Genomic DNA, 26,924 nt, shown 5'->3' with positions numbered 1-26,924 from the left:
TGATTTTGCGTTGAAACGAAGTTGAGTAAAAAAAAAAAGTACGGGGGAGTTGTCCGAGATTGCGATCCGACCAGGTCTGGGTTTCTGGGAGCGAGGTTGCCCGCGCTCAGAGCAATTTCCATCCGAGACGCGGAGAAGTCCGCATTGCTCGCTCGTAATAATTTTCAGCTTAATCGCCGAAGTCAGAATTTGAGCGTCAGCCCGAGCGAGCTGCAGCCCTGCCGTGCGTCAACGGAGATTAGGGCAAAAACTCTCCTTTTTTTGTGCTGCTCCCCAAATACAGTATTACGGAAAAGAATATTAACACCGCACAAAGCCAATTTATCAATTTAACGGATTTGACAACTCATTTTGACAACTCACAATCACGCCTCGCCCACCTACGGCGTTGGAGTGCGGCGCACGCGCTTATGAATCTCACGGCGTAATGGCAAACAGCTGCCCCGGCGCGGCGCCGAGCCACCGGCGGCTTTGGCAACGAGCGCCGCGCTCTGCTGCTCTGATGCCGGCCCCGCCGTTTGAACCGAGATGAATAAAACGGGGGTCCCGAGTGTCCGCCCTCCGTCTCTGCCGATCGCCGGCAGTTTACGTGACGGTGCTCAAAATGCTCGCGCCGAAATCGAAGGGCCGCGTGTTTTTTTATTTGGGTGCGTTTTTGCGTCGTTGCCTTTTATCTCCGCGTCGCGGGACGGAGGAGCACTTGCAGCGAACCCGGCGGCAGTGGCAGTGGCCGTGCACGCGCGTGCGTTACCACGAGCAGCTGTGCGCGCGCCGCTCTGCGGTACACGCACGCTGTGCTGTGCGTGCTGTGCGTGCGCGCGCACTGAGCGAAGTGCACGCATCGGATAAGTGCCCCTTGCTTCCGTGCATTCGATGGGCGGTGCATCGCTTTTGCGTGCTGCATTGGTGGTGTGCGTGTTGTGTTTGTGCGTATCAGGTGATCGCGCTGCGCATGTTCCGTGTCACGGTGCACTGTGCCACCGCTGCGAGTGTTTTGGAGCCGTCGCTCCGGTTTTACGTCTCGCCGCGTTTTATTCTCCAGCTGTAAAACGTCACAGCGGAGAGAACCGATTCGGACGTTTGTAGGGACCCGGGGGGGGGGGGCAGTCAACCCAGGGCTGGGTCTGTCCACGCTCACCTTCCTCTTGATCTGGGTCGGGCAGGCCCTGGGTACCAGGAGGGGGTGGCGTGAGCAGGAAGGGCGGACAGCGATGCTGGTGGTGCGTATAAAGAAGACATTCATGGCTCGGCCGTCAGCATTTGTTAGCGGTTAGCGAGATTCTTTTAAACAAACGCCGGCACCTTGTCACTTGCGAGCGCGTGATTTTCGCCGGACGTCACGGTGCCCGCGGGATTTCCTGTGTTGAACGCCGCACAGTAACCGCGCGGAGGTTGGATGTGGGCGCAGTCGTGCGGTCGGCAACTCGGCTGATGAAACGACGAGGGTTGTCAATCTCGGAGGGCGTGTGAATGATGTGAAATAATAAATAAAGTGAGCAAAACAGGGAGGAGTTTCGAGCGCAGTTTAACTTTTCCATTTTATTTATTCTCGTCAGTTCGTGTGTATTGTGTGTACTGATTGTGAGCAGTGTATTTGTATCGTAATTACTTCCTTCCTTTGTGATTCGCTGGTAATTATCTCAAACGCCGCTCTCTTTCCGACTCCTCAATATGCACTGCGTGGGAGGCGCGGAAATAAAAATAATAAACGATGCCGATTGTCCACCTCCTGACCCCCAACCCCGGTCCCCGCAGGACGGTGGTGATGCCGATCGCGGGGGAGTTTTCCCCGGAGCTGGTGCTCGTGTCGGCCGGGTTCGATGCCGTCGAGGGTCACCCGCCGCAGCTCGGCGGCTACAGCGTCTCCGCTAAGTGTGCGTCCTGCACACCGCCACTGCCACCTTACCCCTTGCCCCCCCCCCACAGCTCCCGTCCGTCACTCCCACCGTACACCCTCGGGCCGAACTCGCCCGGCGCCTCCTTGCCCCCGTGTCCCCGCGACCTCTTGGCGGCGCCAGCGGGAGAAATGCGAACGCCGGCCGCGGTGAACTCTGAACCCTGGGAGGCCCCTGTGGTGGCACCGTACGCTCCATGCTGGAGCTCGGTGTACATTCCCCCTTGGCTACCCCGGACGAGTGGCGATGCTACGCCATGGTTGGTCACTCGAGGGGGGCGATGTTCATACTGGGGCCGAGGTCGGGATTTGGCTGAGGTCAAGGTCAGAGCCAAGGTCAGGTTTGGGGGTTGTTGGGTCAGCGCCAGCGCGCTCGTTGCTGGCCGCAGTGGCATCGCCGGCACCGGCTCTCTGTCTCCTTTGCGTCTCCCTTCTTCTCCAGCCCCACAGCCGATTCTTCTCCTCTCTCACACCGTGCCAAAGAAAAAATGGAAAAGCTATTAGCTGTGAAATTATTTGCGCGACATTTCTAAGCTTCATTTGTTATATTTACGCACTGCTAAATTGCCTGGCCTTTGCCCGCTGTTTATGTCCCCCAAGTTGAATGGTTTTCACATCAAAACGCTGTCTGCTTTATAAAGCAAATTGTTTAAAAACGGTTCTGTGTTTACTTGGGAGCGGGATGGATCCCACGCACATTTGCACCTTCCCACCGCCCACTGCCAAGGCCCATGCACGGGCGCCACGCTCACATCCGGACACAATCGCTGGCAACATCATTACTCCAGCCCGGCCGCACGCAGCCTTGGTGCTCTCTCTCTTTCTGTACGTTTTTGTGTGCACGTGTGTCTCACTCCTCCCCTCTCGTACTCTCCCTCCGTGCCTCTCATCCAGTTTGAGATGGGTCGCCCGTTCACGACTGGAAATACTCTGCTGCACTTGAGCGTTGGAGGCAAGGTTAGCGTTTGGATTATTGTTATGGCAATTAGTTTTACATTGGGCTTAGGTATCGTTCATCATGTGAGTTTTTTCAATCCGCCACTCCCAAAACTCCTTATTCAACGCAGACGTTGCTTGAGCGGACGTTGAGCAGAGCTCTCTCGCTGCGTCAAGCTTGCGGCGAGCAGCGCCACATTTCTCGGCTCGATTTTTTTGCAGATTTTTTGTTAGTTTTTTTTTCCCACATCGCCGGCAAAAACCCAGATGGTCAAGGCCACCCGCGATCCCCCACTAGGGGCCCGAGGCCTGGCCCTGCCCCAACCAACAGCGTCGACAGTGGCCAGAGGGACCCGATGGCCGAGCGTGCGGGGCGAGGTGGTTTGTACCTCCCTGCCGTGCTCGCCCGGGCGGCCCCGTGGGCGTCGATTTGAAAGGGAGGAGCGGGGTCACGAGGAGCACGGGACTCGGGGAGAGAGGTCGGCGAGGAGAAGGAGATGGGAGAGGTGGCGGGGGTGCTGACGGAGAGACATCTGTTAACCGATTCCAACACTTACTTAAACCTCCCCCCCCCCAACCCTCCCAGCCTTAGCTCCCTCCCGACTCAGTCTGTTTATCTCATCAGCGTACCGCAGCTGTGTAGTGCGATGAGTGGGTGCATTAGGGGGGAGGGTGCCGTCCGCCCGCCCGTCCGCACGGATGGGTATGAGTGCATTGCGTAGGGGGACGAGGAGTCTGGAGTGCCGCTCCAACACACCCCACCCGGCCCAGCCTCCGTGCCGCACTCCCCTCGTGGTGCGGGTGATGACGACTCCCGCAATCAGCAGCAGACGGCGGGGAGGCCGCGAGTGGTTTTCCTTGCGGTGGTGAGAACGCCGCTGGGAAATGCTGCGTCACACTTTCTGCTGCTGCCGCCGCCGCCGTTGCTGCTACCGCGTGATCCTGGGGGCTTGGGCGTTTGGGAACGGCGCGACCTGCAGACCGCCGTTGAAAAGGGCGCCGTGACGCACGTGTCACGTTGACATAACGTGGACGTTGTACTTGAGATGACGGTGAACCTGATGACGCTGCTCACAGTGTGGATACTGATGTTGCTGTTGCTTCTCATGATGATCACAAAAATGTTGCTGCTTACTGTACATCTGTGAAAAATGGCATCGCTCTTTGGATTCCTCCAGTATAAATAAATATTCTGATTCTGCTGCTTCTGATGACCATCATGCTGCTCATGCTGCTGATGACCATCATGTTCATCTTTCCCATGTTGCTCGTGATCATTATCTAGATTCTGCTGCTGATGAGGATGGTGAAGAAGACGACGACGACGACGATGCTGCTGATAGTGATGTTTACCTTCTGTTTGGTCTGCCTTTTGAGCCGCCGGGCAGGCCCTTGTCAGTTGGTCCTTGCCAGGGTGACGTTCACATCCTGCCCCGTGCGCGTCTGCCAAAGTCGGCGCACGCGATGCCGTCGTGACGGCCGTGCTTTTGTTGGACCGCTCGGCGCGGCGGCGACCTCGCCGCCAAACGCGGCTTTCAACTGCACGTGCCGTGCAGGGGCGGCACCGTGACCAGCATGCTCTGTTTAGGGAGCGTGGGTGTGCGTGTGTGCTGGGAGGGTGTGTGTGCTGGGAGGGTGTGTTTGTGCGTGTTTGTAGTACAGCAAGTTAGCGCTGCGCTACAAACTCAGACGGCCCGAGTTCGATTCCCGCTCATGGCCAACACCAATGATGATTATTTGAACCGGTACTCGGCCTCCCCTAAATGAGTACCTGAGGCAATGTGTAAACATCGCCACTGGGAGACAAAGGCGGCCGTGCATGGCGCTGGCCTCCCACCCCCTCGTGTGCTGTGCTGGCCTTCATAGGTGCTCGCAAACAGCACTTGCCCCAACAGTCTGTTGAAGGCGATACGGGGAATCATTGTCTTTGTGTTCGTTGGGATAATGTGTATGTGTGTCCTGGCAAATTGTGTGCGTATGTGCATGCAGGATGTGCGTGTGTGTGTGCTGTGTGCCGGGAGGGTATATGTGTGTGTGCACGTTGGGAGTGATTGTGTGTGCTTGTGTTCTGGAAGATTGCGGGTGTGTGTGCTTCTGTGAGTGTGCAGGCCCTTTTCTTGCACCTGGCTGTGGGACTGCTACCAATCAATGCTTAATCATGAGCCGAGTCTCGTCCCGACGCATATTTCCCTGACCACAGCGCACATGTGTTGCGTTTTCATGCTCTTGCTTGTATTCCAGTTTGCACGTGTAGGCGCGCGTGCGTGTGTGCGCGGGCATCCACGTGCGCGTCCGTGTGTGCGTGCAACCCAAACAAGCATGCACGTGCCTCTGCGGCACGGTGCGGTTGCTTTAGAGCGGTGCGGTTGCTTGAGAGAGCAGTGCGGTGGACCCGCCGGCCACTCATACAAACACCGACCATGCCAGATGCTCCCTACCCACCAGGGCCCCAACATTCCGTCCAGGCCAAAAGCACGCTATCCCATTTTGTTGTGCATGTGAGCGTGTGGATGCACATGGTTGTGTGTGCGTGTGTATGTACGCTTGTCCTCCGTGTGTGTGTGTGCGCACACGTACGCGTTAACCCATAACCCCCTTGGCCCGTCCTGTGACCTCCCTGCCCATCGAGCCTTCAACAATTCACGTGACCCGAGCATGCTGCTAGCCTGTCGCAAGCCCCGCGGTGCTCCACTTAGCGGGTGACAAGTGGTGGCGGCTGTTGCTGCCTGCGTACATGTGTGCGTGCGTCCTTATCATGTGTGTACCCGTGCGTGCGCCCGTGCGTGCGCCCGTGCGTGCGCTCTCGCGCAGGCTTCGGGTACCTGACGCGGCAGCTCATGAGCCTGGCGGGCGGACGCGTTGTGCTCGCGCTCGAGGGTGGACACGACCTCACCGCCATCTGCGACGCCTCCGAGGCGTGCGTCACCGTGCTGCTGGGCAACCAGGTGATGGCCGCGACGCACGCTGCACGTCCGGGGCATCGCAAAAGACGCCTCGGTCTGGCCGATCGCCGCTGTCGTGCCTTTTGGTGTACTGTTTGTGTGTTTTGCGCGAGCGGCGACCGCTCGTGCCCCCCCCCCCCCCCGTATGCTCGTTGGCACGTGGAATATAAACATTACCGAGCTGCCGCGTGTGGACCAAATTCGTTGGCGCGTGTCGTGAACCGGGTCCTGCGAGATCCGACCGTCGTCCGTCGTCCAGTGCTCCCCGAGCTGTTATTGGCTTCCGGTTTCCAAGCGAATAAATTACGAGGTCGCACTCGATTACACACAGAGTGCTTGCCGCAAATGAACCCCACAATGCCTTGCTGCTGATCTCGTCAAGGAGCATGAACCATCACCACGCCAACTCCGGTCATCGTCACAGCGGCTCTTGGCTCGGCCATCGAGCAAAGACGGTCACCGCATCAATCGCTTTCAGATGCGCTTCTGCGGCCGTCTGGAACTCGCTTCCAATATTAGCTATGCACTTTTACATCTAGGTTGCAAACTAATTTCTTTAGAACTGATTTTTGTGTTTTAGTTTGTTGTCCTTCCCCCGCACCTCCGATTAGCACGGTCGGCTACGTTCAGTGCGAAAGACGTTCAACGTACGTACGTGCATCAATGTGAAACGAACGAAAGCACAAATGAAAGCAGATTCCTCCAGGATGAATACAGATTATGATTCCGGAGTTTGGTCGAGCAGGGAGCCGTCGCTACGCCTCAACCCCGTGACCTCGACGAAAAAGCCGTCGCCAGTCCTCGGGGGGGCGGGGGGGGGGGGGGGTTGGAATCCACTGCCACTGAGCGCAGAGCATCGGGAGGGAGAGATGAATATGAATGAGGGGAAACCGATCTACGCATCCAAGCTTACCCTCGGTGATCAACGGGCGGTGTGAAGGTGTTTGCTTGCCAAATCGCTCGTCACATCCCTCAAAAAAGATTCTGATAAGAGTATTGCCAGACGCTGCGCCGCGCGCGCCATCGATTCTCGGGGGACAGACGCAACTTATTACCGCGGACACTTCGTGTAATGGAGCACGCAGGCAGGAGCGCCATCTCGATGTTCCGAGGGACCTTGTGCGCAGACGGTGAAACCTGGCCTCAACCCCAGTCCCCGGCAGTTTTAACTCGTGGCACATTGTTGGAGGCCCCTGTAGAGGAAGTGGATCACACCCATTCTGCTTCGCTTGAGAGCGGCACTCAATATAAAAGCTGCAAGGATCGCATCAAGAGTGAAGAAAATCTACAAAGGCACCCAAAGAACGCTGGCTCCCAAGGACAAGAGGCTGTGATTCATTACAATGATTATGATGGTGGCTCTGACACCGTTGTGGAAATTCCACATTTTTTCTGGCCGGCAGTCAAGTTTCTAATTTCATGACAAGTGTTGACTTCCCACAAAACCGGTACTCCTGTTGCTGACTCTGAGGCATGATGATGACGTTGATGATGATTGATTATAATTGACGATTATGATGTCGGTGATGCTGCTGCTTTGCAGGAGGGGGGGGGGGTCGACACGACGCTAAAGACAGTGGAGGTGGCCACATCATGGAAGGCGGAGAGTGGTGCGCACGTTTTGTGCGGTCCGGCAATATTCTGACCGACTGGCTTTATGACCATCTTACTCACTGTCTGGCTGTCTTGCTGGCAGACTGTCTGACTGCCCTATTGCCTCCTTGACTATTTTATTGACCCTCTGTCTGTATCACTGTCTTCCTGTCTGCCCAACCTTGTGTCTTCCTGATTATCCTCCGGGCCTTGTATCTTACCGACTGATTGACTATCTTACTCATAATAGAGGGGTTTTTTTTGGGTTAGATGGCTTAAATATAAATGTTTCGTTAAACCCGCCACCACCCGACACAGTCAATTAATTAGTAACGTTTGTCACGTAAACAAAACGTGTCAATTAGTTACTATTTCAGCACACCGGTGTGTTGGAGAGTAAACCCACAACATTTACAATTCTGAGTTTACTCTCCAACACACCGGTGTGCTGAACGAGTAACTTATTTGCATGTTTGTTTACGTCACAAATCTTACTAATTGTCTGTCGGGTAGCGGCGGGTTTAACGTCACAACATATATATTTACGTGACCTAACCCAAAATAAATAAAAAAAACCTCTGTCGTGGATAATAATGGTCGCGAAAGGAACGAAAGCGGGTTTCCCCCCACATGCCGTTTGCGTGCCCTGTGGGGACCAGGCAGGCACCGGATTCCTCCGCCGTTGCTCGTGGACTCTTCTTTTTTGTTAGCGGTAGCGGCGCACGTGGGACCGGCTTTGGATTTTCCCAAAGCAGCGGTCGAAGCCGTGGTATTTTTGCGTGCTGCCGACCCCGCCGTGTACCACACGACGCCCGTGCGCGGCGCGCAATTCCAAACGACCGCACGTCCCATCGCTCGCACGCGACGTGCCCCCGCCGCTGCACAGCTACCTCGCAGGTGGCGGCTGGTGACGTAGGAGGAGGATGAGTAGCGTGCCGCAGCGTCGCCCTCGTGATTTAGAGGAGCAGTGGTGGGGGGGGGAGGCTGTCCAAGCCCCTGGCGCGCAACTTCAAAGTGACCACAAAAAACACTGCGAGGGTTAGAAACAAAGCTGGCCACGTGGCTGTGGAAAGAGGACAGATTTCTGGGGATGAGATGAAAACCGGAGTAAAGTCACGCTTCTTTTGCCAGCAATCAAATTCGTTCCAAGGCTCCGCTCTCTCTGTGCCGAAGTCAACCCTTCAAACTCGAAGTGTGTGGACAGCGAGTGCTAACGATGGTGGGCATCTCGGCGCATCTGTTTGGATCGCTCTCCCGTGCAGTTTGCTTCCCTCCGCTTGAAAAAAGGCGGAATTCGGGGCAAGAATTTCAACGCCCGGGCTCTTTCGCGCCCGCCGTCAAATCGCGGGCGGGTTGAGCACTCGTCCTTTGGGAGGAGGGCGCGGGCGCGGTCGGCGATGGCGAAGAGAAGAGGCCGAGGGTTTCGATCAAATTATCTTGAAACTGGAGGCCGTGCCAGTTTTAGGCGTTTTTCTCTAGGCCGCGGTGATATATCGATGCTCGTGTCGCGCGATATCACACTGTGCCTGAGATCGCGCCAGTTCCCGTAATGCGTACGTAGTGAGTCGTGACAAAAAAACGCACAACACAGGAGAAAGTGTTACGAAAGTGTCTCACTCGAGCACCACGTGTCGTCAAGTGTGGGGGGGGGGGGGGTGGCATCGGTGTCCACTTCCTGTTGGGGGGATTTTCCCCAAATTGTTCCCAAAAACACCTGGACTGTCCGCGCCTGGGCTACACGGGTCTACGTGAAACGCGCGCGCGTGTCTCGCGTGTCGACAATCCTTTAACCCTTCCTTGCGAATCTTTCCCCGCCCCCCCATCCCCCCCCCCCCCCCCGGTGCAGCTTGAGCCGCTGCCTGCCGATGTCCTTCAGTGCCGGCCAAACCAAAACGCGGTGGCGTCGCTCGAGAAGGTCATCCAGATCCAGGGTGAGGCCTGCACGTGCGTGCGCTCTCCCACGCCATCGGACGCTGCCCCGCCCCTTCCACCCCCCCCCCCACCCCGCACCCCCCTGCACCCTCTCATCCCACCCACGCCCCTACGCGCCACACCGCGACGCGTACGTCATGAGGTCGGCACTCATTACACGCACACACAAAGTCCTTGCCACAAATGAACTGCAATAGCTCGCTGATCTCGTCAAAGGAGCACAATCCATCGCGCGAACTCCCCAGACACCCTCGCAGCAGCGGTGGGTTTGGGCTGACCATTGAACAAAGACGGAGGTCACCGCATCGCGCGCTTTTCGGTGCGCTTCCGCGGCCGTCTGGAACGCTCTACCTTCCGATATCAGGAAGCCACTGGAGCTATGCACTTTTTTTTACATCCAGTTTGAAAACTCATTTCTTTATAACTGCTTTTTGCGTTTAGTTTGTTGTCCTTCCCCCGAACCTCTGATTAGCACGGTTGGCTACGTACGGAAGTTCAACATATACATACATACAGGCCACACGTATGCCCCACCCCTCCCCCGCCACTCATCCCACCCGCACCTGCCCTCTCGGAGTGGCCCCCCCCCCCCACGCCCACCACACCACAATCCAGACAGGCTGCACCAGCAGCATTACCAGCTGCGTTGATTTTTTTTTACAGAACGCCCTCCCGTATCGGCGGTACATCTATAACGCCTGTCGGGTTCGCGGGGGGGCTGTGCTGTGGGCGGCAGATTACCGTGCAGGAATTGTCTCGTGACGTGCTCGCACGCCTCCACCAATGCCGCACTCGACCGGCGGAGTGAAGCATGGCCAAAATAACCCCCTCCCCCCACAACTTACGCGGCTTACGGAGACACTCCCCCCCCCCCCCCCCTGCCGCCCCATCCAGCTGTGGATCACTGAAAGGGGTTAATGGCGCGTGGTTTCGTCGTTGGACAGAACGATGATTCTGGGTTGCCTGCGGCAGCGCCGTGGCAACGTCGCGGTAGCTGGTCCAGCGTCGATCACGCCACCTCGCTCTCTGCCCGCGTTGCCGATGTGTCTGCCGTGTCTCTGGCTATGCGCGAGCGCCTGACCTTGTCCACGCGCGTGCAGGGAAGCTGTGGCCGTGCGTGTGCCGCTACGCACGCTCGCTGGCGCTGTCGCTCGTCGAGCTCCAGGGCCACGAGCGCGAGGAGGCCGACACCGTCACGGCGCTCGCCTCGCTCACCGTGGCCGGCCGGCAGCACAGCGCCGACGAGGAGGGCAGGTGCGGGCGGCGCCGTCGCGCCAACATCGCCGAGGTGGCGCGGGGGTCAGAGCGCCAAGCTGGCCACCGCAGAGACGCTGGGTTCGAATCCGGGCCTCGGCCATCCGTGATTAAAATTCAATCTTTAAGTGTAGTGGAGTTGATGTTCTCAATCCGAGTCGCCAATGACTGGCACAACACAGCGTCGATAAAATTGCTTCTGATTTTATTTTGGCCAAATTCCAGCTCTTTGACGACAAAAATGAATGTTTTGCCACGTTCAAAGCGACCACCGCTCCACCGCACACCGCCCCGCCGCTCCTTTGCCCCAAACCGAGTGCCGTGCGGGTGCCGTGTGTCCGTGCAGGCCGCCCGAGGAGCCGATGGAAGAGGGCTCCGGGGCGTAGGAGCCGCGGGGGCGCCGGCAGGGTCTGTTCCCCGTCTCGCGACCACCTTTCCTTCGACGGCGGCGGCGGCGGCCGACCACACTGGCCGTGGAATTTGTTTTGTTTTTCGGGAGAATCGGCTGTGGCCCACCCCCCCCCCCACCCCCCTATCCCCCCGCCCCCACCTCCACTGGCCACGTCCGCCTCCACAGCAGCTCGGAGCCGCGGGAGAAGGGAGGCGGTGGTGGCGCCCCCGCGGTGACGGTGACGCTGCGGTTACTGGCGCGGCGAGCCGCCCGCGGTGCTGCGCCCACGCTCGCCACCGCTGCCCCGACGCCCTCCGCGTTGGCGAGGCCGGGCGTCGTTGCGGTCTGCGCATAGTAGGGGGGGGAGGCGGCTGGGGGTGAGACACGTTGACGTGCGAGTGCTTGGCCGCAGCGGGGGAACAGGGAGAGCGTGCCCACCGTGGGGTACCGTAGGTCCTTGAGTTCTTAAGCCATGGCGGTGTCACGGCGATACCCAGAGTTCATAGCTTTAGGCGTCGAAGCGGCGAACCGTTTACAAAGAAGGCTTCCGGCTGCTGGCGTTCGGGGCTGGTGACGCCACTCAGCTGCAGGGGCCACCACCGCCAACAACAACATCAACAAGGTTTTTCCCAAATAATCACAACAGTAATAATAATCGTAAAGATGATGGCAATGACCTTCATCGGTTATGGATCGCCACGACAGTGGCTAAGGCTGCGCTGTTGGTCCAGAAGACAACGGGTGGCGTTACCTCCACCGTAACAACACTCCGGAAAGGCCGTGTGGATGTCGACGCTCGTCAGGGGGCTGTAACGCAACCGAGCTGTCCAAATCGCCGGCACATTTCTTAAAAGGTATTTGAAGTTGGCCGCGTCGGGCCGCGCGTGTACAGGTGAGGGGTGCGGGGGGGGGGGGGCCCAAGCGCTGGAGCCAGCGACACCGGCAGGTATTGGAGGTTGCTTTTTTTCGGCAAGGCCGTCGTTGACTTGGGGCGCTGGGACGATTGTGCCTTCGTGACCGCTTTTTCGGTTGAGTTGGGGGGGGGGGTAGTGGGGCGACGGCTTCCGCGGAAACACAGCCTTAAATTCTCACGGACGCTCGGCTCGTCCTGTTCCTCAACGTCTTTTTGTTGAATGTAAAAAAAAACAAACACTGAATTCACGTCTTCACCCCCCCCCCCCCCCGACGTAAGAAAAGATTAAAGGAGGAATCACACACGAAAAGCACTTATTGTAATAAAATCGGGACGCCTGGCGGCTCTCCAGCTTTTCTACGCATGTTTGTATTTATGAATGCCCGAGCTATAGGAGATATTTATTTGGGTGGCAGGCAGTTCGCTCGTGACCACTTCGGCTTTTGAAACTACTCGCCCTTGCCGCGCATCTCAAAAGAATGTTTCAAATGACCAAGCAGTGTTATTTTGTACCGAACGTTTTCGTTCTCGACTTGTCGAGTTTTCATTTTTTACAATGATGAATATTATTATTATTTCTTTTGTACTTTCATACTAAACGATCATCCGAACCCCGCCAGCTTCTTTTAACCCGTGCTGGGGGGGGGTTAAAGGTCGCTTCGTTTGTCACTTAAACGGGCGAGCCTCGGGTCTCGCGGCTGCGCGATATTTTTTCTGCCGCGTTCTGAGCGCGCGAACGGGGAAGGGGGGGGGGGGGCAAAGAGTGCTCCTTGGTTTGTGGATTGTTCCCAACCTCCCCTCCACCCACGCCCAGCACGGAGTGGACTGCATGATGCGCGCGCGCGCGTACGTAGTTATTTCGGTGACCTTCCAACAGTTAACATCTACTTTCTGTATAGTGATCGTCACGTATTTACTGACCAGCTGGAGTACTCTCGCAGTTGCGAATGACCTGAGGTATAACGACATACAGAAATGGACAAGTACTCCTGTTGTTGTTGTTTTTATATTCTACTTGTTTTCAATGACAGTTACCCATTTCACCCACGACACACACACACCAGAGGTGTTCTGAAAGGGGGCTGCGTCCTGTTGGTAGGCCTGATTGAGGTTACCGGCCGGTACCTGATCCAGCGTTGTTCTGCTCTGACTGCAGTCGGCAAGTCTTCTTGTGGTAGCTCTCGAGCTGTTCTGAGGGCCGCCCCAGTTAAACGGTTTCCCCGCAAGCCTGGCCACCAGATCGCAGATCGTACAGCGGCCCGAACCCATGGTGCAATGCAGGGGTGTCATCTGGGATAATTTGTTATGCCGGTTCGTGACGGGGATACCTGGCAGCGCTGGTGAGGCCACGTTCAAAATAACACAGAGGCTTTTGCCTGTAGGGTGCGCTGACTGTACTAGAGCAGTTAACTCTGGTGAAGAGTACTCTTCTCGCGTCTTGTGCTGTGTCGAGACATACTCTTCGTTGTTCTTTGCGGTGGCTAACAGGCAGGCACTCTGAAAAACTTCATTTACACCGATCGGGGACCGATCTGGGTCTGTCATTCTTGACACAATACACAATCTCTATCTGGCCCATTTTCAGCAAATACCACTCTTGAATGCCACCTCCAGTAATTCCATCCAATGGATGAAAACGCTTAAGATTTGCAGTGCATGATGTACGTTGTTCACTCGCCAAACGTATTAGCTCCAAGGATTATGGTCGCCATGGCATGACAGGCATTGTGCCATTACTATGCAGAGTGACGGAATCTTCCGGCAGCAATCGGCTGCTCCATCGCTACCGTGTCTTGGTGATCGTCAACGTGGGTTCCGTCCGGCACAATCTACAGGTGGCCTCTGTCGGCTTACGTGACTCGTGTTTGGAACTCAAGCCTTGACCATTTTGGAGAGTCTACGATCATGGCCCTTGACATCGCTCGAGCGTTGGATCGTGCCTGGCACCGCACGCAACATGCCAAGCTCCACCCGTCATCTGGCTTCCACCCGAATCTGTACCCTTATATTTTCATCTCTCTTTTTTTCAAATCTGCAGTCCAGTAGTGGGTGGTGGCCAATCGGACGCCTTCGCGATTGACTCTGGTGTTCCGCAAGACGTTATTTCTTCTCTTCAGTTCAGACTGACTCATCCAATCCATTCGACCACCACACTGTAGGTCACGACACCTCTCTTGGCACGTTCCCTCGCACTCAATTCACGCCTGTCAACCCCTTATCAGTGCCCTACCTTATTACAGACCAATTCAGACTTTATTGGTCACCCCGTGCCCCTTACAAATCTCAACGTTCATCCTACAAAGTCCCATCCCTAGGGAAAAACACAAATAGACAAAAATTATGTTCCGAAACAAAAACTGTTTTATGTATTCATTTTTTTATAATTGGTGTCGGTGATGCTACTTATCATGCTACGGTCAGTGGGGATCGCTACTTTCCAGAGTAAAAAAAAAAATGTCCCACGACTTTTTTTTATTTGGCCGTATGATTTTATTGCTGCCCGTATTGAAACGGCTGAACGCCGTATGGACCTGAAATCTCAATTTCCTTGTACAAGAAGACGGGTAAACCGTATTGGATGACAGCTATGTGAATTCCCTCCCATCGCCTCTTTTCCCCAAGCTCCTATAACCTTGCTCTATTCAAGAAGCCTGTTTCACCCTTATACTATCTATTACTACTCCGATCGTGCTGTGCTGTTGGTTTGATGGACGCTTGACGTGCTGGGCCTGTGACCCTCTGCTGACAAATTGTGTAAAAGAAAACGCCATTATTTTTCCACATACGTACAAACAAACACAGACAAACATCCCCTGTATAGCCTTAACAGACTGTTGGGGCAAGCGCTGTTAGCGAGGACCTATGAAGAACGAAACTGCACACGAGAAGGGGTGGGTGGCCAGCATCACAACCGGCCGCGTTCTTCACATCTTCTGGGATCCCTCGTAGTCGAGTAAGATTTCCCTCCAGGTGTCACTTGTCCGTGTTGTGAGATGGCTGAATAGGCCAATCCGTGACCTGCAGATCTTCGCACAGTGAGGGCACGGATGGGCCATCCTGGGGCTCCCACTCATCGTCTCTGTCTCTGGTGTACATGCTTTGCGGCATGCTCTTTTACTGGCTATCAACTCTCTTCGCTCGGCCTCAAAATGCTGAATTCCATTGTTTTTTTTGGCCTTCCATGATGGTCTATCAAGAGCATAGATTTCCCATTTGTTTGGATCTATGTGGCTTCGCTTGAGGTACATTTTAAGGTTGTCACAGACACACTTCCTTTGACCTCCGGGGGCACGTGATCCATCGCTGAGCTGGGAATAGAAGATTTGCTTCGGAAGCCTCGAGTCATGCTCACAAGGTGACCTGCCCATCTGAGAGTTGATACTTGATCATGATGGCCTCTATGCTGGATGAGTTGGATCGCTCCAGGACACTGATATTAGTTTGTCTTTCTTCCCAGGTGATGCTTAGTATTTTCCTGAGACAGCGTTGATGAAACATTTCGAGAGATTTTACGTGTTTACGATAAGTGGTCCAGGTTTCTGCACCGTATTAGAGGGTTGTAATGGTCACAGCGTTATACACAGCCACTTTGGTCTTGGTGGAATTGTCGTGGTCTTCAAAGACCCTGTTCTTACGTTTGCCAAAGGCAGCACAAGCTCTGGAAATCCGATGTATTTCATAATCAGTTGAGACATTGCTAGCGAGATGTATGGGAAACTGGGAACGTTTTTTTAGTATTGCATTGTTGGTAATGCTTGTAGGGGGGGGTAGGTGTCCCCCCAGAGCTTGTTGAAAAATAATCTTTGTTTTGCTGGTATTCAATGTTAGACCCATCCTGCTGTAAGCATCTGTAAATATGTTGACGATGACCTGAAGGTCAGCTTCTGAGCAGGCACTGACTTGGGCATCAGCACCATATTGGAATTCAATAACGGATGTGATTGATGTTTTTGACTTGGCTCTGAAACGGTTGATGTTGAATATGTTCCCATCTGTCCTATATGTGATATTCATGCCTCTGGGAAGTCTTTTCTCTGTCAGATGAAGCATTCCCGCCAGGAAGATGGAGAAAAGAGTTGGTGCAATAACGCAGCCTTGCTTCACACCGGTCCTTCGATTGGCTCTGAGGTTTCGCCATCAGAGAGAATGACAGCCTTCACACCGTGATGCAACAGACCGAGGACGTTAACAAATTTTGTTGGGCAGCCATGTATCAGAAGGATTCTCCATAGTGCATCACGATTAACAATCAAAAGCTTTAGTCAAATCAAAGAAGACACCATGTACAATGGTAGTCTCTGCTCCTGGCACTTCTCTTGGAGTTGATGGGCTCAGAAGATCATGCATTAGGTTCCCCTGTTAAGTCGAAAACCACTCTTGGATTCATGAAGGAGTTTTTCAGCAAGTGGTAGAAGTCTGTTTAGTATGATTCTTGCCAGAATTTTCCACCAGTGGCAAGAAGAGAGATTCCTCTATAGTTGTCACAGTTTGACTTGTCACCTTTTTTTTTAATACGGTGACAATGATGGCATCTTTCAGTTCGTTGGGAAGGTCTTCATCATTCCAGATTCTGGCCATAAGGGAATGCAGGTGTTCCAGTAGGCGTTGTCCTCCATGTTTGTAAATCCCAGCAGGAATCTGGTCCAGCCCAATAGCTTGGTTCTCTTTCATCTGCTTGACAGCTTTAGCCACTTCAAGCATCGTTGGTTCTCCAGCTAAATCCTCAGTGGTGGAGTGTTGCAGAATCTCACTGAATATTAAAGCGTCTACAACAGCGTTGCAGTCGAACAGAGTGCTGAAGTGTTCCTGCCAGCGGGAGATAATTTCATATTTGTCTTAGAAGGGTTCTGTCCCATCCTTAGACTGAAGTGGTGCAAGGCCCTGTTTTGACGGTCCATTTAAGACTTTGGTTGCTTTAAAAAAAATCATGTGGGTTATTGGAATCTACAAGATGTTGTATTTCTTCTGCTTTGTTTATGAACCATTTGTTCTTTAGTTCCAGGATTTGAGTTTGTACTTCCGATTTGGCCTCCGTATATGATTGTTTTTTTTCTGTCCAGACTTTGTGTTGTTACCAGGCAGTGAACACTTTCCGCTTCTTGTCAATGAGGCCTGTGATTTCCTGGTCGTTGTCATCAAACCAGTCGCAGTTTTTCTTTCTTGTGTAGCCAACGGTGTTTTTATAGCTGGTTATAACTGCCGTCTTCAGTTGTGTCCAGTACTCGTGAACATTTCCTGAAGCCTGGTTGGTGCTGAGTCTTTGAGCTAGTTATTTCAGTGGGGCCTGTACTGCTGGGTCTTTTAGTCTGGTTACATTGAGTCTTTTCCTCTGTGGTTTTGGTCGGTTGATGTATTTGGGGTTTAGTTTTCTGAGTCATCACTGATCGAATTAGTCTGTGGTCAGTCCAGCAATCGTCTGCATTGATCATGGCACGAGTGATGCGGACGTCTGTGCTGTCAAGCTTCCTGACAATCACGTAGTCCAGTAAATGCCATTGGTGTGATCGAGGGTGGCACCAGGAGGTCTTAAGGCTATTTTTCTGCCTGAATAAGGTGTTAGTGATTGTCAGGTCGTACTCAGAACAATTTGTAAGAAGAAGGTGACCATTGGAGTTGGACTTTCCAACTCCCTCTTTACAAATGACACCGTTCCACATTTGATTCTCTCCCAACTCCAGCATTAAAGTCGCCGAGGAGAATCAGCTCGTCAGTTTTTGGCGTACTCTGAAGGATTTGGTTGAGTTGGCTGTAGTAGGTCTCCTTGGTGTCTTCTTAAGTCCAGTGTTGGTGCATAGGTGCTGATGATGGTTGCATGTTGGTCTTTTGCGTGTTTCAGGCGTAGGGTCACAAAACGTTCATTGCTACCAATTGGGAGCTCACTTAAGATGCTGATGTGCATGTTGTCTATTGCAAGCTCTACACCATGCAAGTGTCGTTCATGCGCTGGTTTACCCTTCCAAAAGAAGGTGTGGCCTCCACCTAGCTCGGTCAGTTGGCCTTCATCCGCCAGACGGGTTTCGCTGAGGGCGACAATATGGATATTAAATCGTCTCGGCTCGCGTGTGGCACACGAGCTGTTCGGCGCTCTGGACATTGCGAGTTTGGGTTGCCTGTGAGGGTCCTGACATTCCACGATCCAATGTTTAGGTTATGTTTCGTTTTGTTTCGACCGCAATTATTGATGCTCCCTCTGGTCGCGGTAAGCCAGACAGGATGTTGCTAGGCAGGCTATGTTTAGGGCACCTTTTCTAGCCCCCTCCCCATTTGGCGTGAGCAGAGTGGATCCTGGTGGGTCTGCTCAGTCACAGCAACAGCTGCCGGGATGCACTCCTGCCTAATCCAAATGCATGACGACCTTCTAATAGCCGCTGCCTTGGTGCTGGGTTGTGACTAGGAGCTTCTAACTGCATAGGCCTGCCCCGCTCGCCACTTGCCAATCGCCCAAGGGCTTTGTAGTAGTGTGGTGGTGCGATGGCACAGTTTCCCTGGAGGGTGCCAGTGCGTGAATTAATTTACGTGAAGTGTCTGTTACACACCAGCTATCGCACGGGGATTAACCAGGAACCAAGCCTGGGTCCACTGGCGAGGCAGAAAACCAAGACGATTGGAAGGCTTGTCCTGAAGCACCAGACATCCCGTGGCTCCTCCGCCATATGCCGTTGGCCATATGGACCGTAGCACATCCACCCCACCGAGGTGGGCCGTTGGCCACTTGGTATCCACCCGGGATTTTAACCAGAGCCCCATTAGCCAGCGCGCTTCCAGGTGAGTCCCTACAGGCCTTCTTGGTTATCGAAGCGGCCCAGGTGATCGAACTACCCACCATACTTCGCCCTGTCTGCCTATCCTGTACTTTACCTGTTACCACGTCCCACGATATGGACGAGGGGTTGGCCCGCCACTCGGACTCTCCCCTCCAATCGCTTGGCCTCTGCTCCCCGTGTGCGTGTGCGAGTCTTTGGCTAGCAGTACGCGGAGTATGGGTAGTGTTGTACATTTAGGGTCTGCGGTGTCTCCCCATCAGCACATCTTTTCATCGCTCAACTCTCTTGTGTTGCTGGCAGTTGTGCAGGAGGCCGGGCTGAGGATGGCAGCGAAGTGCCCGCCTGTGCTGCCGTCCGATTTTCCGGCTGCGATGTTGCCGCCCTCCGCAGCCCGCGCCCCACCCCCTCCCTCGATTGGGTGCAGTTCATTGAGGACGTTGCACGATTTCCACCAATTTTGAACACCACGGCATTTCAGCACCAGGGCCTTGCGATATGGCTTGCGCAGAGTCTTCCAGCGGCCCTGACCCTGTGACATCTGATATTTCACTCCCTGTCTGCGTAGGCGGCATGTGAGGCGCGTCCACAGCGCCTGGTTCGGTTTGTGTTTTTTAACGCCTTTGAAGTGTGCATAGCCCTTTATTCGTGTAATAGTTTCCTCCCGACTCCAATTTCGTTTACGCTCACCAATCACCGTCTCTCCTTCATCTGTGTCGGAGAGCTCCAAGTGGAAAAGCTCCTCCTGCATCTCCTCCTGCTGCATCTGCTCGTGCTCCTGCTCCTCCTGCTGCATCTCCTGCTGCTCCTGCTCCTCCTGCTGCTCATTCTCCTTCTCCTGTTCCTCCTACTGCTCCTCCTGCTGCATCTCCTGCTCCTGCTGCTCCTCCCCCTGCTCCTCCCATTGCTCCTCCAGCTCCTGCTGCTGTCTTCTGCTTTTTCTTCTCCACCTCCAGCAATAGCTTCTTGTAAAGCTCCACCGACTGCGCCTTCATCTGAAACTTCTTGAGCTGCTGCATCAGCGGGGGCTCCTCAATGGACATCTCAGCCTGCAGCTGGAACAACTTTTGCTTAAACTCAATTTCCTGCTGCTGTGCCTCGAGATGCTGCAGATGCAGATTTTGTCTGTTCATGATATTTATCTGCTTCTACCGAAGCTTCGCCTTCTGCTACTCCTTGACCTTCTGCTGATGCTGCTGCTGGAGCATTTGCTCCGACTTCTCGAGCTCCTTTTGCTGCTGCTGCAGCTTTTTCAGTTAAAGTAAATTATCCATCGCCCTTGAAGAAAGTAGGAGTGGATGGGGCGTGTGTATGGTGATTCCGTGAGCTGGAGAGAGAGAGAAACTCATGGTTTTTGGCACGGTACTTTGTGTGGAGCCAGGAACCACCACAGCGTGCTCAGACCAGTGTGGGAACAGGTTTTGAGGAGAACACGCCATCTTCACATATCGCACCAGGCGCTCGTTTGAGGCTGAGTCGAGCTAGCTGAGGCCCAGGACCGTTTGAGACAATTGTCACTGGTGTTGGCCGTGAGCGGGGATCGAACTCGGGTCACCGGATTTGTAGTGCAGCCCGCTAACTGCGACACCTCCGCTCTCCGCAAACTACACGTGCATGCACACACATGTAACAAGTCATACTTGCAAGCCCCAAGTACAAACATGCAAGAACGTACATGCAGTAGCACAGGCGTGTGTTCACGCATGTGCAAGCGCACAGTCACCTCGCTGTATACACGCTCATCCGCGTGCACACGGAGCAGAGCGAACCTGCATATCCTAAAACCCTAAGATGTAAAAAAAAACATTTCCACTAATATATAAATATATAGTTGTAATTTTTATTATTTTGATGTTGCTCCAGCCGTTGCTCCCTCCCCCCAGCCCCCCCCCCTCCCGTCCCCCGTGGTGGCACGGGTAGAACATGCATCAGGGTTTTACCAAACGTGAGATTCTGCAGTCCCGTCCACCTCGGAACCGCAGTAACTCGTGTGCAGTATTCAGAGAACGCTCCCACTGTCTCCCTTCAGAGGGCCACGTCTCTTTGAGGCAGCAGTATTTGGCTCACGGCTGATTGGACAAGAGCAGGGCCACAGGGAGCGGGTTGGTAGGTGGTGGACCAGTTTTCTCGAGGCCTCGGATCCAGAGGGCACCTCGGAAGAAAAAAAAAACCTTTTGACGGCCCTGGCAATTTCGAACCATGACGCTAAAAAATTGTAACGACCTGATTTTGGCCACTCGGTAGCAGCGCACGTGGGAAGTGATGTTGATCATCTGTGTTGGTTATCCGTGATGGTGGTGACCACCAGCTCATGTGATTAGCGGTTGCATGCGGTAATTTCTTGCGGTCCAGATTGTGGTTTTGTTCCAAAAAGGACTTCCTTGATTGCACGATCTGCGATTCTGGCGAGCCTGCGGCCTGAATCCGGTGACTAATTTCCACGGGGAAGCTGGAGTGATGGTCACTGACGGGTGATGGTCACTGACGGGCGACGTCGTGCCGAGGTAGATGGTGGCTGCGCGATGATATCAAAGCATCCGAAAGGCAATACATAAGTTCGATACGGTTTAGTTGCTTTGTTCCAGCGGTCGCGTGTGGCGACGGGCCATGGTTGCGCGAGGCGAGTGGCAGGCGGAGAGAGCGATAAAAGGGATCAAGTGTTGTTATTTTGTATTTTAATGTTCAGGATTTCTTGAGTACCGTATAGAAATATATATGTGTGTATGTGAGTGTACATAGTGGGCGTCTACAGCAGGGCATCTTCTGCAGGTGACGGCAGAGAGAGAGAGAGGGCGAGAGAGGAGCGGCCCCCGCGTTTACAAGTAGTTGTCCCGTCTGGCCACACGGTATTAGCGTCGCCTACCCGCTAATGTCGCTTTGCACCTCCCCGTGTCTGGCTCCAGACGCTTTGGCAGCCAGACACGAATCTGTTTTTGCATCCAACTGCTGGGGGACGGTGGGGGGTGGTGGTGTTAGGAATGGACAAGGAGCGGTTAGGGGTGGGGTTTGGGGGGTGTCGGTGGTGACGGGGTCATTGGGTCGAGATGAAGTGGCGAGCGGAGTTGATTGGACCGGTGGTGGCACGGCCCGTGGTGTCGGTTCTGGCCGTGTGTCCTGTTCGTGAGCGCGGCCTCGGCCTTCGCGGCTGAGGCCACAACGTTGCTTGTCTCTGGGAGCTTCAGTGTGGAGCCAGCCACTCCGCGTGTTTGTCGGGGCTGATCTGAAGCTAAATCCGAAGCTTGTGAAGGACACGAGCACGCGTCACGCCCCACCCACCGCCTCTGGTGTTGATCATTATTATAGCTACGATCTTAACCATACAAGTGGAGCTGAATTGAGGAAAACGGTCGAACGTGTGCGTCCCATGCGTTGGGGATCTCAATCATTGGGTGTCCAGTTGCAAGTTGGACGAATTCCTTCACTTATACGATTGAAATCGGTCTTTTTACTCGTTGCTTTAGCAATTAATCGGATATAACAAAGAAAAATAGGTCCGTGTACATATGCCCTCGTCTGAAATGGTCTTGCACTATTTTTACATGTTAAAAAAAATATCCGACTAATCGATTTTACCAACCTGTTTTTACTCGAATAAAAAAATACTCATTCGAGCAACAACGCGGCAAATTATAACACCCAAGTGAGAGTTACATTAATTAGCACGTGGGTGCGTGGAACGCGCAGCTGGTGGCCCTGCCCATTTTACCGTGTGTGTTCACTTACTGTGTACGTGTGTCTGTGTGTCCACTTACGAGTGTCTTCATCAACACCATCAGCAGCAGCTTTATTATAACTCCCATCGTCATCGGCGTCGTTACTGCAAGGGATGGCCGGTGCAGTGGCCAGCTGGCATGGTGTCCGCGCGTGTACAAAAATATGCAAATGACTGCTATTGCCAGTGAGTGACTTGCCCTGGTGGATATTAACAAAGGCAGCTATATTTGTATCGCGTGTCAAGTCCACGTAGAACCCTCGTTGTGTCGACACTTTTTTCCATCGACGTGCGCGTAAGGCTTTCGGTGTTTTCTCTCTAGGCATGTGATCGCTAAATAAATATGAAATAAACACGGAACCCCCGGAGACGATGGGCGTCCCGTGAATTGTCACGCAAGGCCACGTGCAGCATGCTCGGCTGATTTTCAACAGCAAACCACGAAACCGCCCAGTCGACGCTCATCTTGTAGCTGCACGCCTCGGGATGTGTAGCACGAGCTTAAATATCCCTTGCGCGTTGCGGAGGCCTTCGTACAGCAGTGGAATCACCGTGACCAATGAGGACAGATTTTTTTAAAAAAAGGACTTTTAAAATCGTGGCCATGCGGATCCATCGCGGCACCCTCGGTGACGTCACCGCCCTGACGTCATTCTGGCAGGAGCGCCACACCGACGTCACTGGAGTGCCAAAATGATCGCGCTTGACCGTCAATGAAGTCTCTTTTTTTTACGTCGGATAGGACTAAGAGATCCTGGGGACGCGCGGCTCGAGCGGTGGCGTAGCCAGGTTTACTGTAGGCCCTGATTGTCAGGAGTGGCCACGGCGCCTGGATTCCTTCTCAGGCCCGTGGGCTCCGGTGCAGTTGCACCTCCTGCGTACTCGCTAGGCGCACCAACTGAGCATAGGGCGCGCGGTAGCTACAAGACGAGAGCTCTCGCGTGCGTGGGTTGTATGCGTATTGCTTTAAGGCAGTCGTGTTGTGTGACGCCGTCCGACAGAAATGCCCTCATCCCGTCCGTGTCCTCAAGTCTCCTGCCTCTCCGGCGCTCGCTGCGATGCAGTTGCTGAGAGTTCCACGCATCGGGGAGAGAGAGAGGGGGGGGGGGGGGTGATTCGCAATTCGGCCAAAATATCTGTCTCTCTCTGTGGATTCGCTGTTCTTGACTTCATTGTACGTTCGGGTCAGGCCGGCCAGTTTAAATCCATTGGCTTTGTTGTTGTACCTGTTGCGTGTGTGTCCGTGAGTTGAGTGTGTGACGGAGAGAGAGAGAGAGTCTCTTTGTGTTTTATAATTCCACGTTGGCTTTGTATTGGTCATTTGAGAAAACACGTTCGGGTATACACGTGTGCGACATTCACTTTGACACGTTTGAGATATATATGTGTACACACTCACGCAGCTATGAATATATAATCCACGCTCCGTGTGAATGTGACCCGAGTTTTGAATACGGCCGTTCAAGTTATAAAGCGTTTTTTGCATCCACGCGATTGTTGCGTCTTTGAATCTCCGCTTCTCCTCTTTACCAATCACGCGTGCGTGTTTAATGATGAAATGCTTCCGCTCACTTGGTGACATCACTCGGGACGCAAAACGCTCCACGTTGTTTTCGCCACGTAAAAAGAAAGGAAACCGGTACCTACTAACCTGTGTCCGCTCTCAAGTGATTCCATGACTACTGGATGGCATTGTTTTAAACCACAGTGATTTGATTCCACGAGGCCTCATATCCTACCACTATCGCCGACGCCACTGGGCGCACTCAACACGAATCGAGTTTCACTCACGGCGCGATCCGCGTGCGTTTTTATCACCAATCTCTCTCCGGGTATTTTGTGGCTGTTGTCTTTTTTTGTATTGGCATGTGCGACACTTTGTTAAGGTCGTTGCGGCTACTGTTTCCGTGAGACCCCCCCCCCCCGTCTGTTCCATTTGTTCGGAGCAAGACGGTGGTCGACTACTCGCATTGTGGTTTTTTTGTGTTGGTTTTTTTTTACACAAGGAGCGGCGAGGTGGTCGAGTGGGGTGATGATGGGGGTGGCGGGGGCGGAGGGAGCGATTCTCGAGACCACGTGTCCCACCGAGTCCCCATTGCTCCTGTACTAATGATGACGATGATGGCATTAGCGTATCCCATATTACCTAGTTTACATACACACGCGCGTACATATATATATTTTAGCATTGTTCCCCGATTGGAAATGTCCAAGCGACGTGCCGTTTGTGTGGCATCAATAAAATGAACGAGATCACAGCGCTCTGCTTGACGAGTCGTGCCTCTATTTCTAGAGGATTCTTTTGGATCGGGATTACAGCCCGTGCCGAGCAGCTGTGGTGAAGTATGGCCAAACAACACCCCCACTACCACCACATCTCCCAACCGCCTTCCAATGGCCGGCACGGAATGAATGAGGAGCCTTTATTTCCGATTGTCCGTTCACGTGCACAAGCTGCTCGCCACGCGCAAACGTTCACGATGCGTTCATTATGAGCAGCGCTCCTGCCACCGACAATCTTAATCCACTGCTGGATGAGTGCACGATCATTTGGTTTCCATAATAGGCTGAAGGAGGGAAAAGTTTGATCGGTTCCATTTCCTATAGATTCCGTTCCATTGCCTGTCGGCTTTAAGTCGGTGCCTACTTCAATTGTGATATACATCTTCGTCATCAGCCATGGTCAATCCACTGCTGGATGAAGACTTCCCCCAAGCCGCCACCACCTTTCACGACCCGGCGATGAATTGTGCCTGGATCCTCCCCCTCGGTCGACTCGGCCTCACATGAGTACCTAGTGCGATGTGTCCACGTGGTGCTGCGATGTGTCCACGTGGTGCTGGCCAGCCACCCCACCTCGTGTGACGTGCCGGCCTTCATAAGTGATCGCGGACAGCACTTGCCACCGGAGTTTGTTAAAGGCTTTACGGGGAGGGGGGGTGCTTTGTCGACATCACGGACGACACACACACACGGGTACACGACACACACACGTGTACATGACACACACCGGTACACGACACACACACGGGTACACGACACACACTACACACACACGTGTACATAACACACACACACCGGTACATGACACACACGGGTACACGACACACTCCACACACACGTGTACATGACACACACACACCGGTACACTACACACAGGTACACAACACACACACACAGGTACACGACACACACACACGGGTACACGACACACACTACACACACACACACGTGTACATGACACACACATTGGTACACCACACACACACGGGTACACGACACACACTACACACACACCGGTACATGACACACACCGGTACACGACACACCACACACACACACACGTGTACATGACACACACATTGGTACACCACACACACACACGGGTACACGACACACACTACACACACACACCGGTACATGACACACACTGGTACATGACCAATCTCTTTCACTGTCACGTGTAAAGGTGCCAAAGAGGCGTTGTTCGGCCCACATCACCTAAATTATGTGAAGGCGATGCGGGTGATCTTTGAATACGTGTGTGTGTGTCTGTATATTGTTGATCCCATGTGAGCTCGTGATCCTGTGTCTGTAATTGTGTAGGGGAGCGGTGGTGTAGTGGTTAGCGCACTGCGCTACGAACCCGGCCACCCGAGTTCGATGATTGTATCTGAACCGGTCCTGGGCCTCCTCTAGGTCGACTCAGACTCAAATGAGTACCTGGTGCGGTGTGTAAACCGCCACTGGGGAGACAAAGGCGGTCGGGCGGGGTGCTCGCTCTCAAGCCCCCCCCCCCCCCCCGTATGCCGTACTGGCCTTCTATAGGTGCTCGCTATCAGCACTTGCCCCAACAGCCTGTTAATTCTATACGGGAGATCTTTGTCTTTGTGTGTATATATATTGGTCTATATATGCGGGTCTATATGGGAATATGTGGGTCTGTATGTGTGTATGTATATGTGTTTATTAGTTATATACTTAATTCGCGGTTTAGTGGTAATTAATTGAAGGTGGAGGGGTTACCAGCCCCTCGCACCCGTCCAGAGCCCCCGTTTAGCCCCTGTGGTGGACACAGATGTCATGATGGGAGGAGCCAATCGAAATTTGACCTCCCCCCACAGCACTGTCCACGACAGAGTTGCCCGTCCGGCACCGCGAGGAGGTAGGGGGTTGTTTTGCCTTTTTAAAAAGGGGGACCGCACAGACTGTAACAACTACAGGGGCATCTCACTCCTCAGTGTGCCGGGAAAGGTCCTGGCAAGGATTATTCAACATCGCATTGCCAGGCACGCTGAGGAGAGGCTTGCGGAGCCCCAGTGCGGTTTCAGGAAAGGGCGGTCCTGCACAGATGCCATATTTTCTGTCCGTCTGCTACAGCAGAGGTGTAGGGAATTCCAGCAAGACCTACATCTCTGCTTTATTGACCTGGTCAAGGCCTATGATACCATCAGTAGGCCTGGGCTCTGGGTTGTTCTTCGTGCTTTTGGAGTACCTGACCCTCTGCTCACGATCATTAAGGACCTTCATGATGGTGAGCTGGCCCGGGTAAAACTACGTGGCCGGGAGTCAGAGCCATTCCCTGTACACATTGGG

General features: G+C 53.8%; 1 protein-coding gene across 7 annotated transcripts in view; it reads left to right on the top strand.

The window, feature by feature from the left end:
* The window catches only part of LOC116941068 (histone deacetylase 4-like), a 113,116-nt gene extending 88,530 nt beyond the window's left edge, over positions 1–24,586 (top strand). For 5 of the 7 annotated variants that reach the window (XM_076066068.1, XM_076066067.1, XM_076066066.1 and 2 more), the window contains one exon: positions 1,756–3,075. In XM_076066068.1, coding sequence (XP_075922183.1) covers positions 1,756–2,398 — 643 coding nt within the window. In that variant the 3' untranslated portion in view covers positions 2,399–3,075. Of the gene's footprint in view, positions 1–1,755; positions 3,076–5,641; positions 5,776–9,211; positions 9,297–10,397; positions 10,552–10,897 lie in introns of those variants that run through there. The other 2 variants (XM_032951670.2, XM_032951672.2) reach the window with 1 other exon arrangement.
* The last annotated feature ends 2,338 nt before the right edge of the window (positions 24,587–26,924 follow it).

This window comes from Petromyzon marinus, chromosome 10, assembly GCF_048934315.1.
Source record: "Petromyzon marinus isolate PM22_M1 ecotype Great Lakes invasive population chromosome 10, UKy_Petmar_22M1.pri1.0, whole genome shotgun sequence".
Taxonomy (NCBI): Eukaryota; Metazoa; Chordata; class Hyperoartia; order Petromyzontiformes; family Petromyzontidae; genus Petromyzon; species Petromyzon marinus.
Note: the sequence above shows the minus strand (reverse complement) of the source record. Positions and strands in the feature narration are given on the sequence as shown.